General features: G+C 33.5%; 1 protein-coding gene across 5 annotated transcripts in view; it reads left to right on the top strand.

Annotated features, from left to right (window-relative positions):
• ST7L (suppression of tumorigenicity 7 like) overlaps window positions 1-15,257 on the top strand; it is a 74,385-nt gene that overhangs the window by 48,775 nt on the left and 10,353 nt on the right. For 3 of the 5 annotated variants that reach the window (XM_045546806.1, XM_045546810.1, XM_045546809.1), the window contains 3 exons: window positions 4,627-4,777; window positions 8,173-8,265; window positions 14,086-14,992. In XM_045546806.1, coding sequence (XP_045402762.1) covers window positions 4,627-4,777; window positions 8,173-8,265; window positions 14,086-14,264 — 423 coding nt within the window. In that variant the 3' untranslated portion in view covers window positions 14,265-14,992. Of the gene's footprint in view, window positions 1-4,626; window positions 4,778-8,172; window positions 8,266-14,085; window positions 14,993-15,257 lie in introns of those variants that run through there. The other 2 variants (XM_045546807.1, XM_045546808.1) reach the window with 2 other exon arrangements.

Raw genomic sequence — 15,257 nt, 5'->3', positions numbered from 1 at the left:
ATCTCTTCTCCACCTGGAAAGTTTCTACTCATTCTTCAATACCCTGCTCATCTGTTGTCTCCTTGTAAGGAGTCTTTCCTAGTTTTCCTAAGAAGAGATAATGGCTTTCTCTGTTCCTTCATTACCTCAAACATATCTTTTTGTTTGTTTGATTGGGTTTTTTCTTTTTTTCTTTTTTTTTTTTTGGTCTATTTATATGTCTCTCCCTCAGTTCCCCGTAACAAAAGCAGGGCTCTTGTCTTAGTCATCATCATTCTATGTTCAATTCTCTGACTAGCCCATAACAAACACTTAATAAATACTGGTAAATAGACATGTCTGTAGTTTAGAACAGCTGGTTTAAAAGCTTATCTAAGTTAAGGAAAGTAAAATTTTATACTCATCATTGCTTGAAATTTTTAAGCCATGTTACATAACTATTTTTCAAGTTTTTCTTAAAGATACTATTTTTTACCTTTTAAGGATGGTAGCACAATTCCAGCATGAACTTATTTCTTAACTTATAATTATAACTCAGCTTTTAATGGAATACCATACAATAATTAAAAACATTAGATCTGAATAGAGACAGGAAGAAATGTACAACATGTATTATGAAGTAAAAAGTGAGTTGCATAACAGTTTGATCCTATTTTTGAGAAAAATGGAGTCAGTATATTATGCATAAAAATGAAATCCAGACAAACATAAATAGATTATTATCTTCATTTTCTTTATTATTTTATTATCGAAACATATATATTATTTTCTACTGCATAACTGTTAACATTTGCATTTTTGTTCACTGAGGTTGTACTTTTCTAATCAGAAAAAAAGAAAATAAAAGACCAAAATAAAACAAATTACCTCTCAGTTTTTAATCTTTTATATTCTTCTTAAGAAGAGTAAAGTCTGGGTAGCAGAATTTGTATTGTTTTATGTGTTTGGTTTTAGTTTATCCAGAGAATTAGAAAATTTCTTTAAGTTAAAACTAAAATATAAGTGTGAGTTTGAAAACACTTTATATATCACATCAGCTCAATTAACAAGTATTTTAGTGCCTGCTTTGGGTTGTACAATGTTGTAGTAGAATATGAAAGATAATGGTTTCTATTGGGTAGTAAGTTACAGGCTTTGCTAAGTAACAGAAATTCCCGAGTAGTAGTCTGTGAAGGAGATAAGTAATAATCTTATAACTTATTTTACATACATTTTCCTTAAACTGAAAATCTTCCCGTATATTTTGGGGTTCAAAATTAGGAAATGAAAAATTAGTTTGCTTAAAAGTTAAATTGGAAAGGATATTTGCTAGTAGGTAGGACATGATAAAAAAGAAGGTAGCATAAGGAAGATTTTAAAAATGATTAAATAGCAGAGATTTTTAATATAAAGTCCTGAAGTATCATTTTCTAATAAGTGTGCCATATGTTTGCCTCCTAAATTGTCACCTAGATTATTAAATAGTGAAAATTTAGTCACATAGTTGCTATTCAAAAAATGCTTTTCTTGACTTATCAAATTGATATTTTCTGTTAAGTTTTACTGAATAATTGTTAACTGAATATCTTTGATTATATTTACTAAATGGTTACCAATATACTAAATACCATGTTAGGGTTTAAAGCTTCTGGGTTCTAAAGCTCATTGAAAATGCTTAGGGATATTTTGTCTCCTTTATCTGTAAAATGAAACAGAATTTTAATATGAAGGGCCTGGTGTAAGTATTAAACAGTTTTCTTGTGAAAACTAGATAGTCTTTTTATGATGATGATTCCACTGTGATTGCCACATTTTCTTTGCTTCCTACTGAAGAAGCTCTTAGTGCACTTGCAAAGAGCATAAGGAGTCATGTCAGAGGTCATCTATTTGAGTCCATTTTCCCACAGCTGCCTGATGCGAGTGATCTTTTACTGTGTTTTAAAAAAATGGGCAAGGATTAGAGAGGATTAGAAAGAATATTACCCTCAGGAATATAGGCCCAAGGCACTAAGGGGAGAGAACCCAACCAGGCAGCAAATGGGCTTTGCTTGACCAGGACACAACCTCTGTTGCATTCCTTTAAGAAACTGAATGGGAAATGTTAAGTCCCCAAACTGGATTAGTAAATAATCTCATAGTTTGTGACATCTGCTAAAATAAATCGATGCACAAACTGCATTCTTACGCTTTGAGGACAGAGCCAAAGACATCAAGAGTAAGAATAATTAATTAAAGATGGGTGTTAAGCTCAGTAATTGTTGAAAACCATTTTAGATGTATTAATATGAAGAGTATATACATATTGATTAATAACCTATGGCTTAAATTTTGAAACCACTATAAATTTTTGTTTTTAAGATTCTTCCTGGAGTCATTGCTTATTATAGCAGTTTTACAAAGTGTTTCACAAATTCAGCTCTTTAATTTATATTATCTCATTTGTTTATATAACAGCCTGGGTAACCAGCATTTGAAATGTGCGAATATATCTTTTGAGATACTCTGAAGGTTTTCTGTTTTTGTATTTTATTGCAGAAGTTAATGTGATTTGGACCTTATGACATAATTTTATATCAAATTATTTAGAATGAAAGAAGTTATTTTAAACCTATTCTAGAACGGGAAGTGCATTCTGAGCCTCAGTCTTTAGAGAAAGTATTTAGCTAATTAAATTTTTTTTAAAGGTTTTGTTTTAAGTTGACTACTTTGTAAAGTAAAGATGATGTACCAATGGTCAGTTTTGTAGTTTTCTTCATGTAATTAGTATTATACATTTGATTAGTACAATAACTATGTTTATACCGCTTTTGTTACAAATTATAATAGGACAAGTATTTTCTTCAAGAGTTTAAGATAGTTTAGTTTCACATGTGAAGAACTGATAGCCTATAACTTCTTTAGCAGGCACATTAAATGCATTTTGCTCTTTGCTCTCTTGGTTCAGTGCCTTTGTTCAAGATGGCCCTGTGCTGTGAATATGTCCTCCTGTTCTTCTCCTCACCCTATCCCCAAGTTTGCTCATCCACATTCTACTCATTTTTTTTTTTTTTTTTTTTTGAGACAGAGTCTCGCTCTGTTGCCCGGGCTAGAGTGAGTGCCATGGCATCAGCCTAGCTCACAGCAACCTCAAACTCCTGGGCTTAAGCGATCCTACTGCCTCAGCCTCCCGAGTAGCTGGGACTACAGGCATGTGCCACCATGCCCGGCTAATTTTTTCTATATATATTTTTAGTTGGGCAGATAATTTCTTTCTATTTTTAGTAGAGACAGAGTCTCGCTCTTGCTCAGGCTGGTCTCGAACTCCTGAGCTCCAGCGATCCGCCCACCTCAGCCTCCCAGAGTGCTAGGATTACAGGCGTGAGCCACCGCACCTGGCCACATTCTACTCACTTTTAAATATCAGCTCAAATCCCATTAAGTGGTTTATTTTTAGCCCCTAAATCATAATACCTCCTAAACTTAGAGTTATCATATGACCCAATGATTCTACACTAAAGTATTTATCCAAGAGAAATGAACACATATGTTCACATCAAAACTTGTACATAAATGTTTATAACAGCATTATTCATAATAGCCAGAAGGTGAAAACAACCAAATTGTGTGTCAACTGATGAATGGATAAACAAAATATATATTCCATACAATAGAATATTATTTGGGCATAAAAAGGAGTGAGGTACAAAGACCAATACATGCTACAGCTTGGGCGAACCTTGAAAACATCATGCTAAGTGAAAGAAACCAGTCACAAAAAACCACATATTATATAATTCTATTTGTATAAAATGCCCATAATAGACAAATCTGTAAAGACAGGTTAGTGGTTGCTTAAGGGGAATGAAGAAGAAGATGATAACTAAAGGGTACTGGATTTCCTTTTGAGGTGTTGAAAATGTTCTGAAATTGTGGTGATAATTGCACATATCTGTGAATACACTAAAAATCATTGAACTGAATTCTTTAAATGGATGAATTCTAAAGTATGTGAATTATTAATATATCAATAAAGCTATTATTTAAAAGCTAAATTAAAAAATTAATACCCCTCCTATCCATATTCCTACATACTATATACATTGTTTATACCTCTAATAAAGCACTCACCACAGTCTAATTATAATTATTTACTTAAGAAATCTGTCTTTCCCATTATGAAACTCCAGAGAACAGACAGGGTATTCTTTGGTAGTCCCTAAAAAGCATAGTGCTTTGAACCCTGTAAATATTAATTAATTGAACTTTTCTACAATTAAGTTCTTGCACCTATAAAATCAGAGAAAAAAAGAATTGAGTATTTTTGCAAGTATTGTTCCAAAATTGTATTTTATAATTTTTACATTTAACTCTTTTTTGGAAAAATAAATGTTTGCTCTCACATTATTTCTTCATCTTGAGTTTTGATTTTGTATTTAGCAAGGTCACACATAAGCCATTTATCACCTTATTTTTACCTATAGAAATATTCTGATTTTTTGAATTTGTATATATAAGCATTTTATACACATGTTATGAGTAGAATCCTCATGTCATTTCAAGTAGTTTAAATTTTTTTATCAATTTAACTTTATAACATTTTGAATCTATGTTTTGTGGGTATTTGAATTTAACACAATTTAATTTTTCTTTTTTCTATTGTGTGTGTATGTGTATGTGTTATTCTTGCAGTATTTACTAGAGATGAAAAGTTTAATTTTGCCTCCAGAACACATTCTGAAACGAGGTGATAGTGAAGCAATTGCTTATGCTTTCTTTCATCTTCAGCACTGGAAACGAATAGAAGGTGCTCTTAATCTGTTACAGTGTACATGGGAAGGCAGTAAGTATTCTTTTCCAAATATAGCACTAATTTCTCTATTCATTGCATTCATAGGCAGTCTTTTTTAATGAGATTGTCGGAGTTACCATAAGGATTTGTTGTTCAGATTGATTTCAAAGTGAACTCAGTGGCATTATATTTGCTTTATTGGTAGAAGAAATACCAATGTATTCATATTGATGCCACATTTACAAAAAGCCAAATGAGAAACTGTTATGGCATTCTACCGTATATTCATTTAAGTTGCATATTTGTAAGAAAAGAAAATGAAAAGTTAGCCCTTTGGCTTATAAACTTTTTAATGTGTGGTTGAGTTATTGTTCTTATATTTTAAAAAGTAGTCTGGTTTTGTTTTGTTTTCGGATGTGCACGACATGAAACGATTTTCCTCTCAACTAAATAACTTTATTCTTTCTTTTATTGTAAAATATTTATAACATAAAATTTAGCATTTTAATCATTTTTAAGTACACAGTTCAGTGGCATTGTGTACGTTCACAGTGTTGTGCAACCATCACTACCATCCATGTCCAGAACTTTTTCTTCATCCCAAACAGATTCTGTACCCATTAAATATATAATAATAACTCCCCAGTCCTTCCTGCCTCTAGCCCCTGGCAGCCACTATGCTACTTTCTGTCTCTATGAGTTAGACTACTCTAGGTACGTCACATAAGTGGAATCATGTAATATTTGTTCTTTTGCGTCTGGTTTATTTCACTTAGCATAGTATCTTCAAGGTTCATCTATGTTGTAGGATGTGTCAGAATTTTATTCCATAGCAGCTATATCATTTTACATTCCCATCAGCAATGCACAAAAGTTCCAGTTTTTCCAGATCCTTGACAACGCTTGTCATTTCTTTTTGGTAATACCCATCCTAATGGGTGTGAAGTGGAAACTCATTGTAGTTTTGTTTTGCATTTCCCTAATAATTAGTGATGTTGAACATCTTTTCATGTGTTTATTGGCTATTTTTATATCTTCTATGCAGAATAATTTGGACTGGTTTTAGCTAACTACCACATCTTTTATTTGTTACTTCTTATAACCACCCAAAAAATGAAGAAACTTCAGCTGGGTGCAGTAGCTCACGCCTGTAATGCCAGCACTTTGAGAGGCTGAGGCAGGAGGATCCCATGAGCCCAGAAGTTTGAGGTTGCAATGAGCTATGATGATGCCACTGTCCTCTAGCTCGGTTGACAGAGCAAGACCCAGTCTCAGAAAAAAAAAAAAGAAAGAAAGTGAAGAATCATAATCCAAATATTCTCTCATCTGGATTTGTATAATAATTCTCTAGGAAAGTATATCACAGCTATTGATAAAAATTCAATGCTCATTCACTAAAATTATTTAACCCTCCATTCTCAAACTTTGCACTGTGGCACCTTGGGATGTTGTAGCAATTCACAAGAGTGATGATGGTCATTTAAAAATGAAATAAGATTTTTATTTTCTCTCCAATTTATATGTATTTTTTTCAAATTGTTGCTAAATTATTAGAACATAAACTTTTTAAGTTGTTTGGACTCACTACTTAATAAGTGGAATTATTAGGTATTTCTTAGAGCCTAGGGCATTATAAAAATTTTTGAGACATGAAGGTCTCCATGTGTTCTTGAACCAAGAAAATTTGGGAACCTCTGCATTAACCATTTGCTAAGAGCCAAACACTGACAATATAAAGATTAATAAAACTGGGATTAGGTACTTGAGAAGCTGAATGTCTTTGAGTAATTAGACTTTTGCTTTTTCTCCAGTAGTCTATAAGCTCTTCAAAACCAGGTACTTCATTCACCTTATATGTGTCTTCACTGCCTGGCATTCTGCTTGGCACACAGGAAGTTTTCAAGTATATGATTTATACTGTATTTCATGAATCTTGATAAATTATTTACTAGTGTTGTCACTGATTTGCTTATGACTTTGGACAAATAAATACTTTTTATTGTGGCAAAATAAAATCTATATTTTGACAAAAGCTTATAGAGCCAAACACTAAAGGAAAAACAAAAACCTTATCACAATTTTGATGAGTACAGCAGGTCCTCAAATAATATTTCATTCAATGTCATTTTGTTACAGTGTTGAGGAAAAATATTGATTCCCAGACAGGGCCACTGACGGTGTGGAGTTCACACATTCTCCCCATGTCTTTGGGGCTTTTCTCTGGGTACTCCAATTTCTTCCCACATCCCAAATAGTACACATTAGGTTAACTGGTATGTCCAAATTGTTCCAATATGAGTGATGTGGTGTGGGTGTCAGTGCACCCTGTGATGGAATGACATCCTGTCCAGGGTTGGTTTCTGCATTGAACTGCTGGGATAGGCTTCAGGCACCCTCAACTCTGAACTGGAATAATTGGGTAAATAATTATCTTACTTGTTTTTATAATCTTTCTTAAATGTACATATAGCTCAATTTTATTTCAGTGTTTAATATTAGAAGTGCTTTGGTCTTTATTTACAAGTTTGGTGATTTTTTTTGGCTAGAAATATGCTGTAGGAACTTAACTCTTGTTTAGCCTATGGTAAAATTGGTTTTATTAGATTAATATATTGTTTCGCTTAAAGTCACAGTTTCTAAGAACCTACTGATGATGTTAAGTGAGGACTTACTGTACTTAGCTAGTGGAATAGATCAATAGGATTTCTTCTTTAATAAATCTGCAAGAGTTAGTGATAATCTAGACCAGGGGTGAACAAACTTTTTCTGTAAAGGGTCAGATAGTATTTACTATTATTTAATTTTAGGCTTTGTGGGCCATACAGTCTTCATCACAACTACTCAATTCTTGTAGCACAAAAGCAGCCTTAGATAATATGTAAATGAATGACATGGCAGTGTTCCAATAAAATTTTATTTATAAAAGTAGATAGTGGGCCAGATCTGGCCAAAGGGCCATACTTTGATAACCCCTGATCTAGACTAAGATCTGCTCATTGAAAACTTTGGTGAACCTCGTATGTGAAGTTAGAAGCCATTGAGAACTCTTTTAGGTTGCCAACAGTAGTGGCCACAGCAAGTATACACATGGTAATTTTATGAATATTCCTTTAAGAAGTGGAATTCATACCTCTGGAGTTGTCAGTTATGTTTGTAATGAGGAGACAGAAGCAAAGAAGGACCTAGCCCGTCTTATCATCCACTGCTCCCTTTAGTTTTACTATAGCCAGACTAGACCATTCCTTGTTATCTAAATAAATCTTATTCTTCCCCTTATTCATTCTTTTGGTTACTTTGTTTCTTCCATCTAAAATGTCTCTCTAAAAACAAAAATAAAATACTATGTGAAAATTTTATTAAAATATGTCTCCAAAATAGCTTTGATATGTGTTATAGGATGATAAGTGAGATGGAATTGAATGTCAACATATGTATTTTTTTCTCAGCTTTTAGAATGATTCCATACCCATTAGAGAAAGGACATCTATTTTACCCTTATCCCAGCTGCACAGAGACTGCTGATAGAGAGCTGTTACCTAGTAAGTAAATATTTCAGTTTTCCTAAACTTAAAAGTAATTGTTAAATTATTTTCCATAGTATTCTCCATTTTTAAAGCGCCTTTGGTTGAAATTCAGGACACTGTTTAAATACTATTGTAGCCATTTCTGGGACGTAGTTGCATAATTCAATTCATTTCTAAACATTTATTGAGCAAAACCCAGCGGTAGATGCAATGAAGGACATCAAGATTAAAGGTATTAAAAAGAGCAGTTATTTCGTAAACATTTGGAAAAGAAATAATACCAATCCTTCACAAACTTTTAGAAAATAGAGGAGAGGGAACTCATCCAACTCATTTGATGACACCAGTATTACCCTGATATCAAAATCAGACAAAGATACTATCAGAAAACTATAAAATAATAGCACTCATGAATATAAGCACAAACATCTTCAACAAAATCTTAAGCAAACTGAATCTAGCAACATATAAAAAGGATTATATACCATGACCACAGGGGATTTCCCTCACAAATGCAAGGTTGGTTTAACATCTGAAACTGTAATCACCATATTAATAGAATAAAGGACAATAGATGCAGAAAAAACATTTGACAAAATCCAGCTCCAATTCATGATTTAAAAAACACTCCAAAAACTACAAATAGAAGGGAACTTCCTCAACTTGATAAAACATCTATGAAAAAACCCACAGTTAACATCATACTTAATGATGAAAGACTGAATGCTTTCCACCTAAGATCAGGAATAAGGCAAGGATGTCTGTTCTCACCACTTCTATTTAACATTGTACTAGAGATTCTAACCAGTGTAATCAGGCAAGAAAAATAAATAAAAGGCATTCATATTGGAAAGGAAGAAGTAAAACTGCCTTTATTCACAGATGGCATGATCCTCTATGCAGGAAATTGTAAGAAATCCATAAAAATACTACTAGAACTAATTAACAAGTTCAACAAAGTTGTAGGTTATAAGACCAATATACAAAAATTAATTGTATATCTATGTACTAACAATGAACAATCTGAAAATGAAATTTATAAAACTATTCCAATCACAATAGCATCAAAAAGAACAAACTACTTAGGAATAAATTTTAAAAAAGGAATGTAACACTTAAAACTACAAAGTATTGCTGAGAGAAATTAAAGAAAATCTAAATAAATGGAGAGACACTCCATGTTGATGGATTAGAAGACTCAATATTGTTTAGATGACAGTCCTCCCCAAATTGATCTATAGATTCAGTACAATCCCTATGAAAATCTCAGAATGGACTTTGTAAAAAATGACAAGCTGATCCTAAACTTTATACGGAAAGGTGAAGGACCCAGAATAGCCAAAACAATCTTTACAGAGAAGAATGAAGTTGAAGGGGCTACACCTCCCAATTTGAAAAAGAGCAGTCAAAGAGTTAGGAGGAGAACCAGAAATATATAGGGTTATGATTGCTGAGAATGTTTCAGTCTAGTTCCTGCCTTCAGGAAGCCAGACTTCTCAAAAGAATAGTCTACACTTTGTTTCTCAGCTGCCTTATCATCCACTCCTTTTCTCTGTAAGCTGGTAAATTCCTGTTTTAATTTTTTTTTTAATGGTTTAACTGAGAAGTAAGCCTGCTGCAGGTTGTAAACACTAGTACCATATTTCCTTATATTATGTAAACTTGTGCCAGTTTTTACAGTACTGAGCCATTAGAACTGACATCTAGGAAGGAAAGTTGCAGTTTTACAATCATCAAACTGAATGAGCTAAAAAGTTCAGATAGATGAAAATTTAGGAGGAGAGATTATAACAAATTGAGTATACTGATATTTTTCTCCCAGGGTCTTTTATTTTCCTCCATCTGCTGAGATAAGTGATCGCTGCTTTCTCTGAATTCTCAAAGTGCTTTGTGTGCTTCTTAATCTCCCCTTTTAGACTGTAAACTCTTTGAAGGCCAAGACTCTCTTTGTTGTCCCTGTATCTCTATAATGTTTGCCATAAAAACTGATATTCAATAAACATTCTGTGAGTTAGTAAAATTCATTTGTTTATTCTTATAAACAAGCCTTGTACATTGTAAGTACTCAACAAAAATGTGAAATATTGGTTCCCTTTTCCTCCTTACCCTATTCTGAACTCCTAGGCTGCTCACAGGCTAATAGAAAGACTGATAGACAGACAGTGTGTTAAGTACTGTATGTATGGAATAGATTATAAGGAAGCTTGAGGTGGGAGGGTCTCTCTAGGAGGTCAAGAGTGATTCTCAATTTTCTGAGTTGGGTGCCCTGGGGAATGGTAATCTATCATACGGCAGGATGAGCAGGTTTGGGAATAGGGGTGGGAGAAGTAAATAAGTTCAAGCTTTGACTATGTTGCCTGTGTAACATGTCATCCATTTACATGTATGTACATGTACGTATATATATGTATATGTCTTTGTATGTTTAAATATTTTATTATCTACTTAACACATATACATAAAAGTCTTTATATTTTGGCATCTCTAAATAATATAAAGTGTGGGTGTAAGATATATTTGTAAGTGATATGTACATTGTAAAGTGTATATATAATATATAAATAGTAAATGTAGGCATACTTTGGGTATAAGTAATGGAGAGCCCCTTCAAACTAGCTTAAACATAAATGGGAATTTGTGGGAAGAATTCAAAAACAACAATTACAGTTAGACCTCATAAGGGACTGGAACCAGGAACTAGAAGGTCATTAGGATTTCCAGGAGTCAGTTATCTGTATATCTCTATCTCTGGCTGCCTTTTTCAGTCTCACCTGTGCTCACTTTCTCCCTCCCCAGACTCCTCTTTTGTTTGTAATATCTCTCATTTCTGCTTCTCTTAGTGTATCTGCTTCATTCTTGTATCGTTCTCTTTGCAGGTTGGCTTTCCCTTCACAGATAGCCACGTGGCCAAACTTGATGCCCCTGTGGCTAAGTGTTTACATGTCATCAGTTTAGGCAAACAATACAGAATGAATAATATCTCAATCCTACTTCTAAAACTTCTGGGAGAGAAAATCAGATTTATCCAGGTGTTCCTTTCTTGTCCAATCAGCTGTGGCCTAGAAACAGGATCATATTGTATAAACATATTTGTCAGGAGTTCTAATAACTCTGTACATCTCACAAAATAGACTTTGGAGTCATCATTTTTCACGTAGCAAAAGAAGTCCTAGGCATAAATGAGATCACTAAGGGAAACTGTATAGAATGAGAAGTGAACTGAGGGTGGAACCAGGGGGCACAGAAATGTCAAAGGAATGGATGGCAGGAGAAGAGTTGAAGATTCAGTGAAGGAGTGATCAGAGAGAAAGGACAAGAACTAAAACTAGCTATCCGAGAAACTAAAACGAGGAAGAAATTTTCAAGTGATGAGGAAAATCTGAGATATTAGGTAAAGTAATTACTGAGAAGAATCCATTGACTTTAGCAGTTAGGAGGTCATTAACGAGAGAAATTTCATTTTTCTTTCTAGGGTAGTGATAGTAGTACTTGTTATTTTTCTGTTTTAGCAGGAACAGGGATGTTTAGGGCAAAGGAATTGATCTTAAATTATGGAACATTAATAAGCTTAAAATAATATCCCTCCTTTATAAAGCATTATAAAAGTTGTCTAATATCAGGCCAACTTTTACACAGTAATATGAATAAAATCAGGGTTATTATCATGTTGTCAGAGCCATAAGCTATAAGCCCAGACAGTTTGCTTTTTGGCAAGCCTTTTTAAATTCTAACTCCACATAGGATGTAAACTCCAGGAGGTAGGAGAGGAGGGATATGCTGGGTTGGGGGGTTATTTGATTATATTGTATGTTAGAGTATTTTTTGTCTTTGACTGTGGTAGAATGAACAAATTTTTAATAATGTGGAGTTTTAATACCCAAGAGTACTTGATGTTTTTTGTTTTTAATTTTCCTTCAACCTTGATATGACTTATGGCATTCTGGAATTTGCTTATGGACCTCATAAGTTCAGATTTGAACTATTCCCCTAGTTCACATAGCTATTTAGTTGTCTTTTATGCCTCCTGATAAATTTTTCTCTACAAGCCAGTGATGAAATTTGAACTTTCGTTCCAAGGGAGTGTTTCTGTGCTATTCAGTCATCCATTATATTGATGTATTAGCCAAACATTGACTGACAAATGAATCTACAGAAAACAATCCAAAAAGAAATAATTAGGTCTCTCCTACAGTATAAAAATCTCATATTTTAGGAAATTTTCTTGGAAAACCTATATAGTTTTCTATCTTATAAAGTAGGAATCATACTATCTCTTAAGGTTATTAAAAAAAATTAAATGACCTAATATAAATTAAAGCACTTTAAACCATAAAATGATACATAGTTTAGCTAATATTATTAATTTTACTGCCTTGTATGTGTTTCCTGTCTTGTCAAATACCAGGGTTTAATTCTCTTGGTTTGAAGTTGAGAAGTAGCCTCTCATGGCTGAAGCACAGGGCAGAAAGCACTGCTGACTGGTTCTTTGGGTGCTGAAAGCACATTGTTCTCTACAGTTTCTAATGTTTCTAGCTTTAAAACACTCAGTGCTTTTACTTTAATCATGGCTCAAAGCTCTGAAAATTTTCTGCATTTTGGTTTGGTTTGGTTTTTGGTATATACTTTCTGAATATAGTATAAGACAACAATATCATAGCTATTGAAAGTAGCTTAGGTGTAATCTTCTCTGTGAATCATCATGTTTAAAAAAGTGAAATTTATAGCTGACTTTGGTTCAGCACTGAATTAGTCATCCCTTACTAATGCAGGATATTACATCAGGAATTCCTGGGTTAGTATCCAGCCCTGAGCAGTCAACTTCCTGGCCTAATGAAGTCCCAGAATGGCTCTCAGTTTAACAGACATTTACTGAGCACCTACTGCGTGCCAGGCACTATAATAGGCTCATCTCAGTATTGTTATTTAAGTATTTTCAAATTTCAAATAAAATACAACTACTTAGGTATAACTGACAATGAAATATCCAATCACTACAAAAATAATATCTGAGTAAATGTATAAATGTGGTAAAATAAGACAAGAGACTTCATTTGTAGCCAGAAATAGGGCTTTGGTTTTCTAGTTCAATTTTTACAGTGCTTAATGAAATGCCACATATAGAACACATTAATAACTGAGTAAAATGATTAAATGATGATGGTTCTTGGAAATTTTCAATGACATGTTTGTCTCTTTGAGTTCCCAAAGAATAAGAACTCACATTTATTAAGCTCTTACAGTGTTCATTGTAACAACTCCATAGCGACTTCTAGAGGGTTTAGCAACTTATTCAAGATCATACAGATAATAAGTGACAAAGCTCTTTTTCAAAACCACCTCAACATGACTTTATAATCAATGTTCTTTTCCACAATGCCATCCTGTTCCCAGGCCCCAGCACAGTCGTCTGACCATGTGGATATGCTGTTGATGCTGCAATAAATAATGGATAACTTTCTTCTACCTTGCTTGGCCAGAGACTTCTTGTGCTTTTTTGCTACATTTTTTTTTTTTTTTTAAAGACAGGGTCTCACTCTGTTGCCCAGGCTAGAGTACAGTGGCATCATCATAGCTCACTACAACCTCAGACTCCTGGGCTAAAAGCAATCCTTTTACCTCAGCCTCCCAAGTAGCTGGGACTGCAGGTGTGCACCAGCACACCCAACTAATTTTTCTGTATTTTGTCTCACTATGTTGCTCAGGCCGTCTTGTGCTTTTCTTAAAAAAAACAAAATTTCTTTTTAGTTTTTAAAAATAGATTTCATTTGAAAATATTAAGACTGGTTTACACTGTATTCTGAAACAAAATTTATTCTTACCTTTTCTCCCTTGCAGCCTTTCATCATGTTTCTGTTTACCCAAAGAAGGAGCTTCCTTTTTTCATCCATTTCACAGCAGGACTATGTTCTTCTACAGCAATGATAGCCCTTCTCACACACCAGTTTCCTGAAATCATGGGTATTTTTGCTAAAGCTGTAAGTATGATCTCAAGGACTTGTGTAGAGTATTTGTAAAACACACAAGAAACTATCTCTGATCTACTTGTGCTAACCCAGTTGAGAAGTAGAAGATATTTGTTACAGTAAATTACAGGAATTGATTTGTAAAGTTGCTGCCATAAATATGTCAAACATGTTTTTGTTTGTGATTTGAGCTATACTTCTGTTGCTTGAAAGTTTAAAGAATACAATATAACATTATCACAATATAACTATAACATTATAAAGCTGGTTCTTGTAGATCACTTTGGGTGATAAACATAGCACTTGTTACTAGCTAAAGAATAATCCAACTCTTTTTTTACCATTAATGCATTTTCTTTGGCATTAAAAAAATTCCCTATTTTGTAAACATGCCTTTTGATTTTTCCATTTAAATGAAATCATTAGTTCTAAGGATTTCTGAACTTTAAATTCAAGAACACAACTAGGATGGAGAATAAGTAGGTAAGATGGGACAGATGAGACATTGCCCTGGGTACAGAACGTGCCTATATACACAAAGGTTCTCCTAGTTATTGTGTCTGTGTGTTCTTATTGACCTTCCCCAAACTTGCATATGGAACATGTATAGACTTTATTTTCATTTTTACCCTTTAGTTTTGAATTGCTTCTCAATTTCCTGACCCAGGAAATACTTAAGGACTGATATTAGAGCATGTATCCCATGACTATTTACTCTTCTACATAAACTTATTAAGTAATGTCACTGGCTCAAAATAAAATTACCAAAGATAATTCCCTGTAAGTCTCTAAGCCTTTTTAAAACTACATCTTTCTTGTACATCTTTGAATTTTTACCAAGTGATAAGAGTTAAAACACAGGAAGAAACTGCTGACTGTTTATATTCCCAAATATAAAAGCACTGAGAACCGCAAAAAAAACTAGTCTTAGTAATGATTTTCTGTATTTTTCTCTATATGCCTCCATTCTAAATCCCTGTTTCCTCACAATTTCTTTCCCTGCCTTAAGAATAGTTTATTTTGTGCCTTAAAGATTAGTTTGGC

This window comes from Lemur catta, chromosome 3, assembly GCF_020740605.2.
Source record: "Lemur catta isolate mLemCat1 chromosome 3, mLemCat1.pri, whole genome shotgun sequence".
NCBI classification, from domain to species: Eukaryota; Metazoa; Chordata; class Mammalia; order Primates; family Lemuridae; genus Lemur; species Lemur catta.
This window is presented reverse-complemented; position numbering and strand designations above follow the sequence as displayed.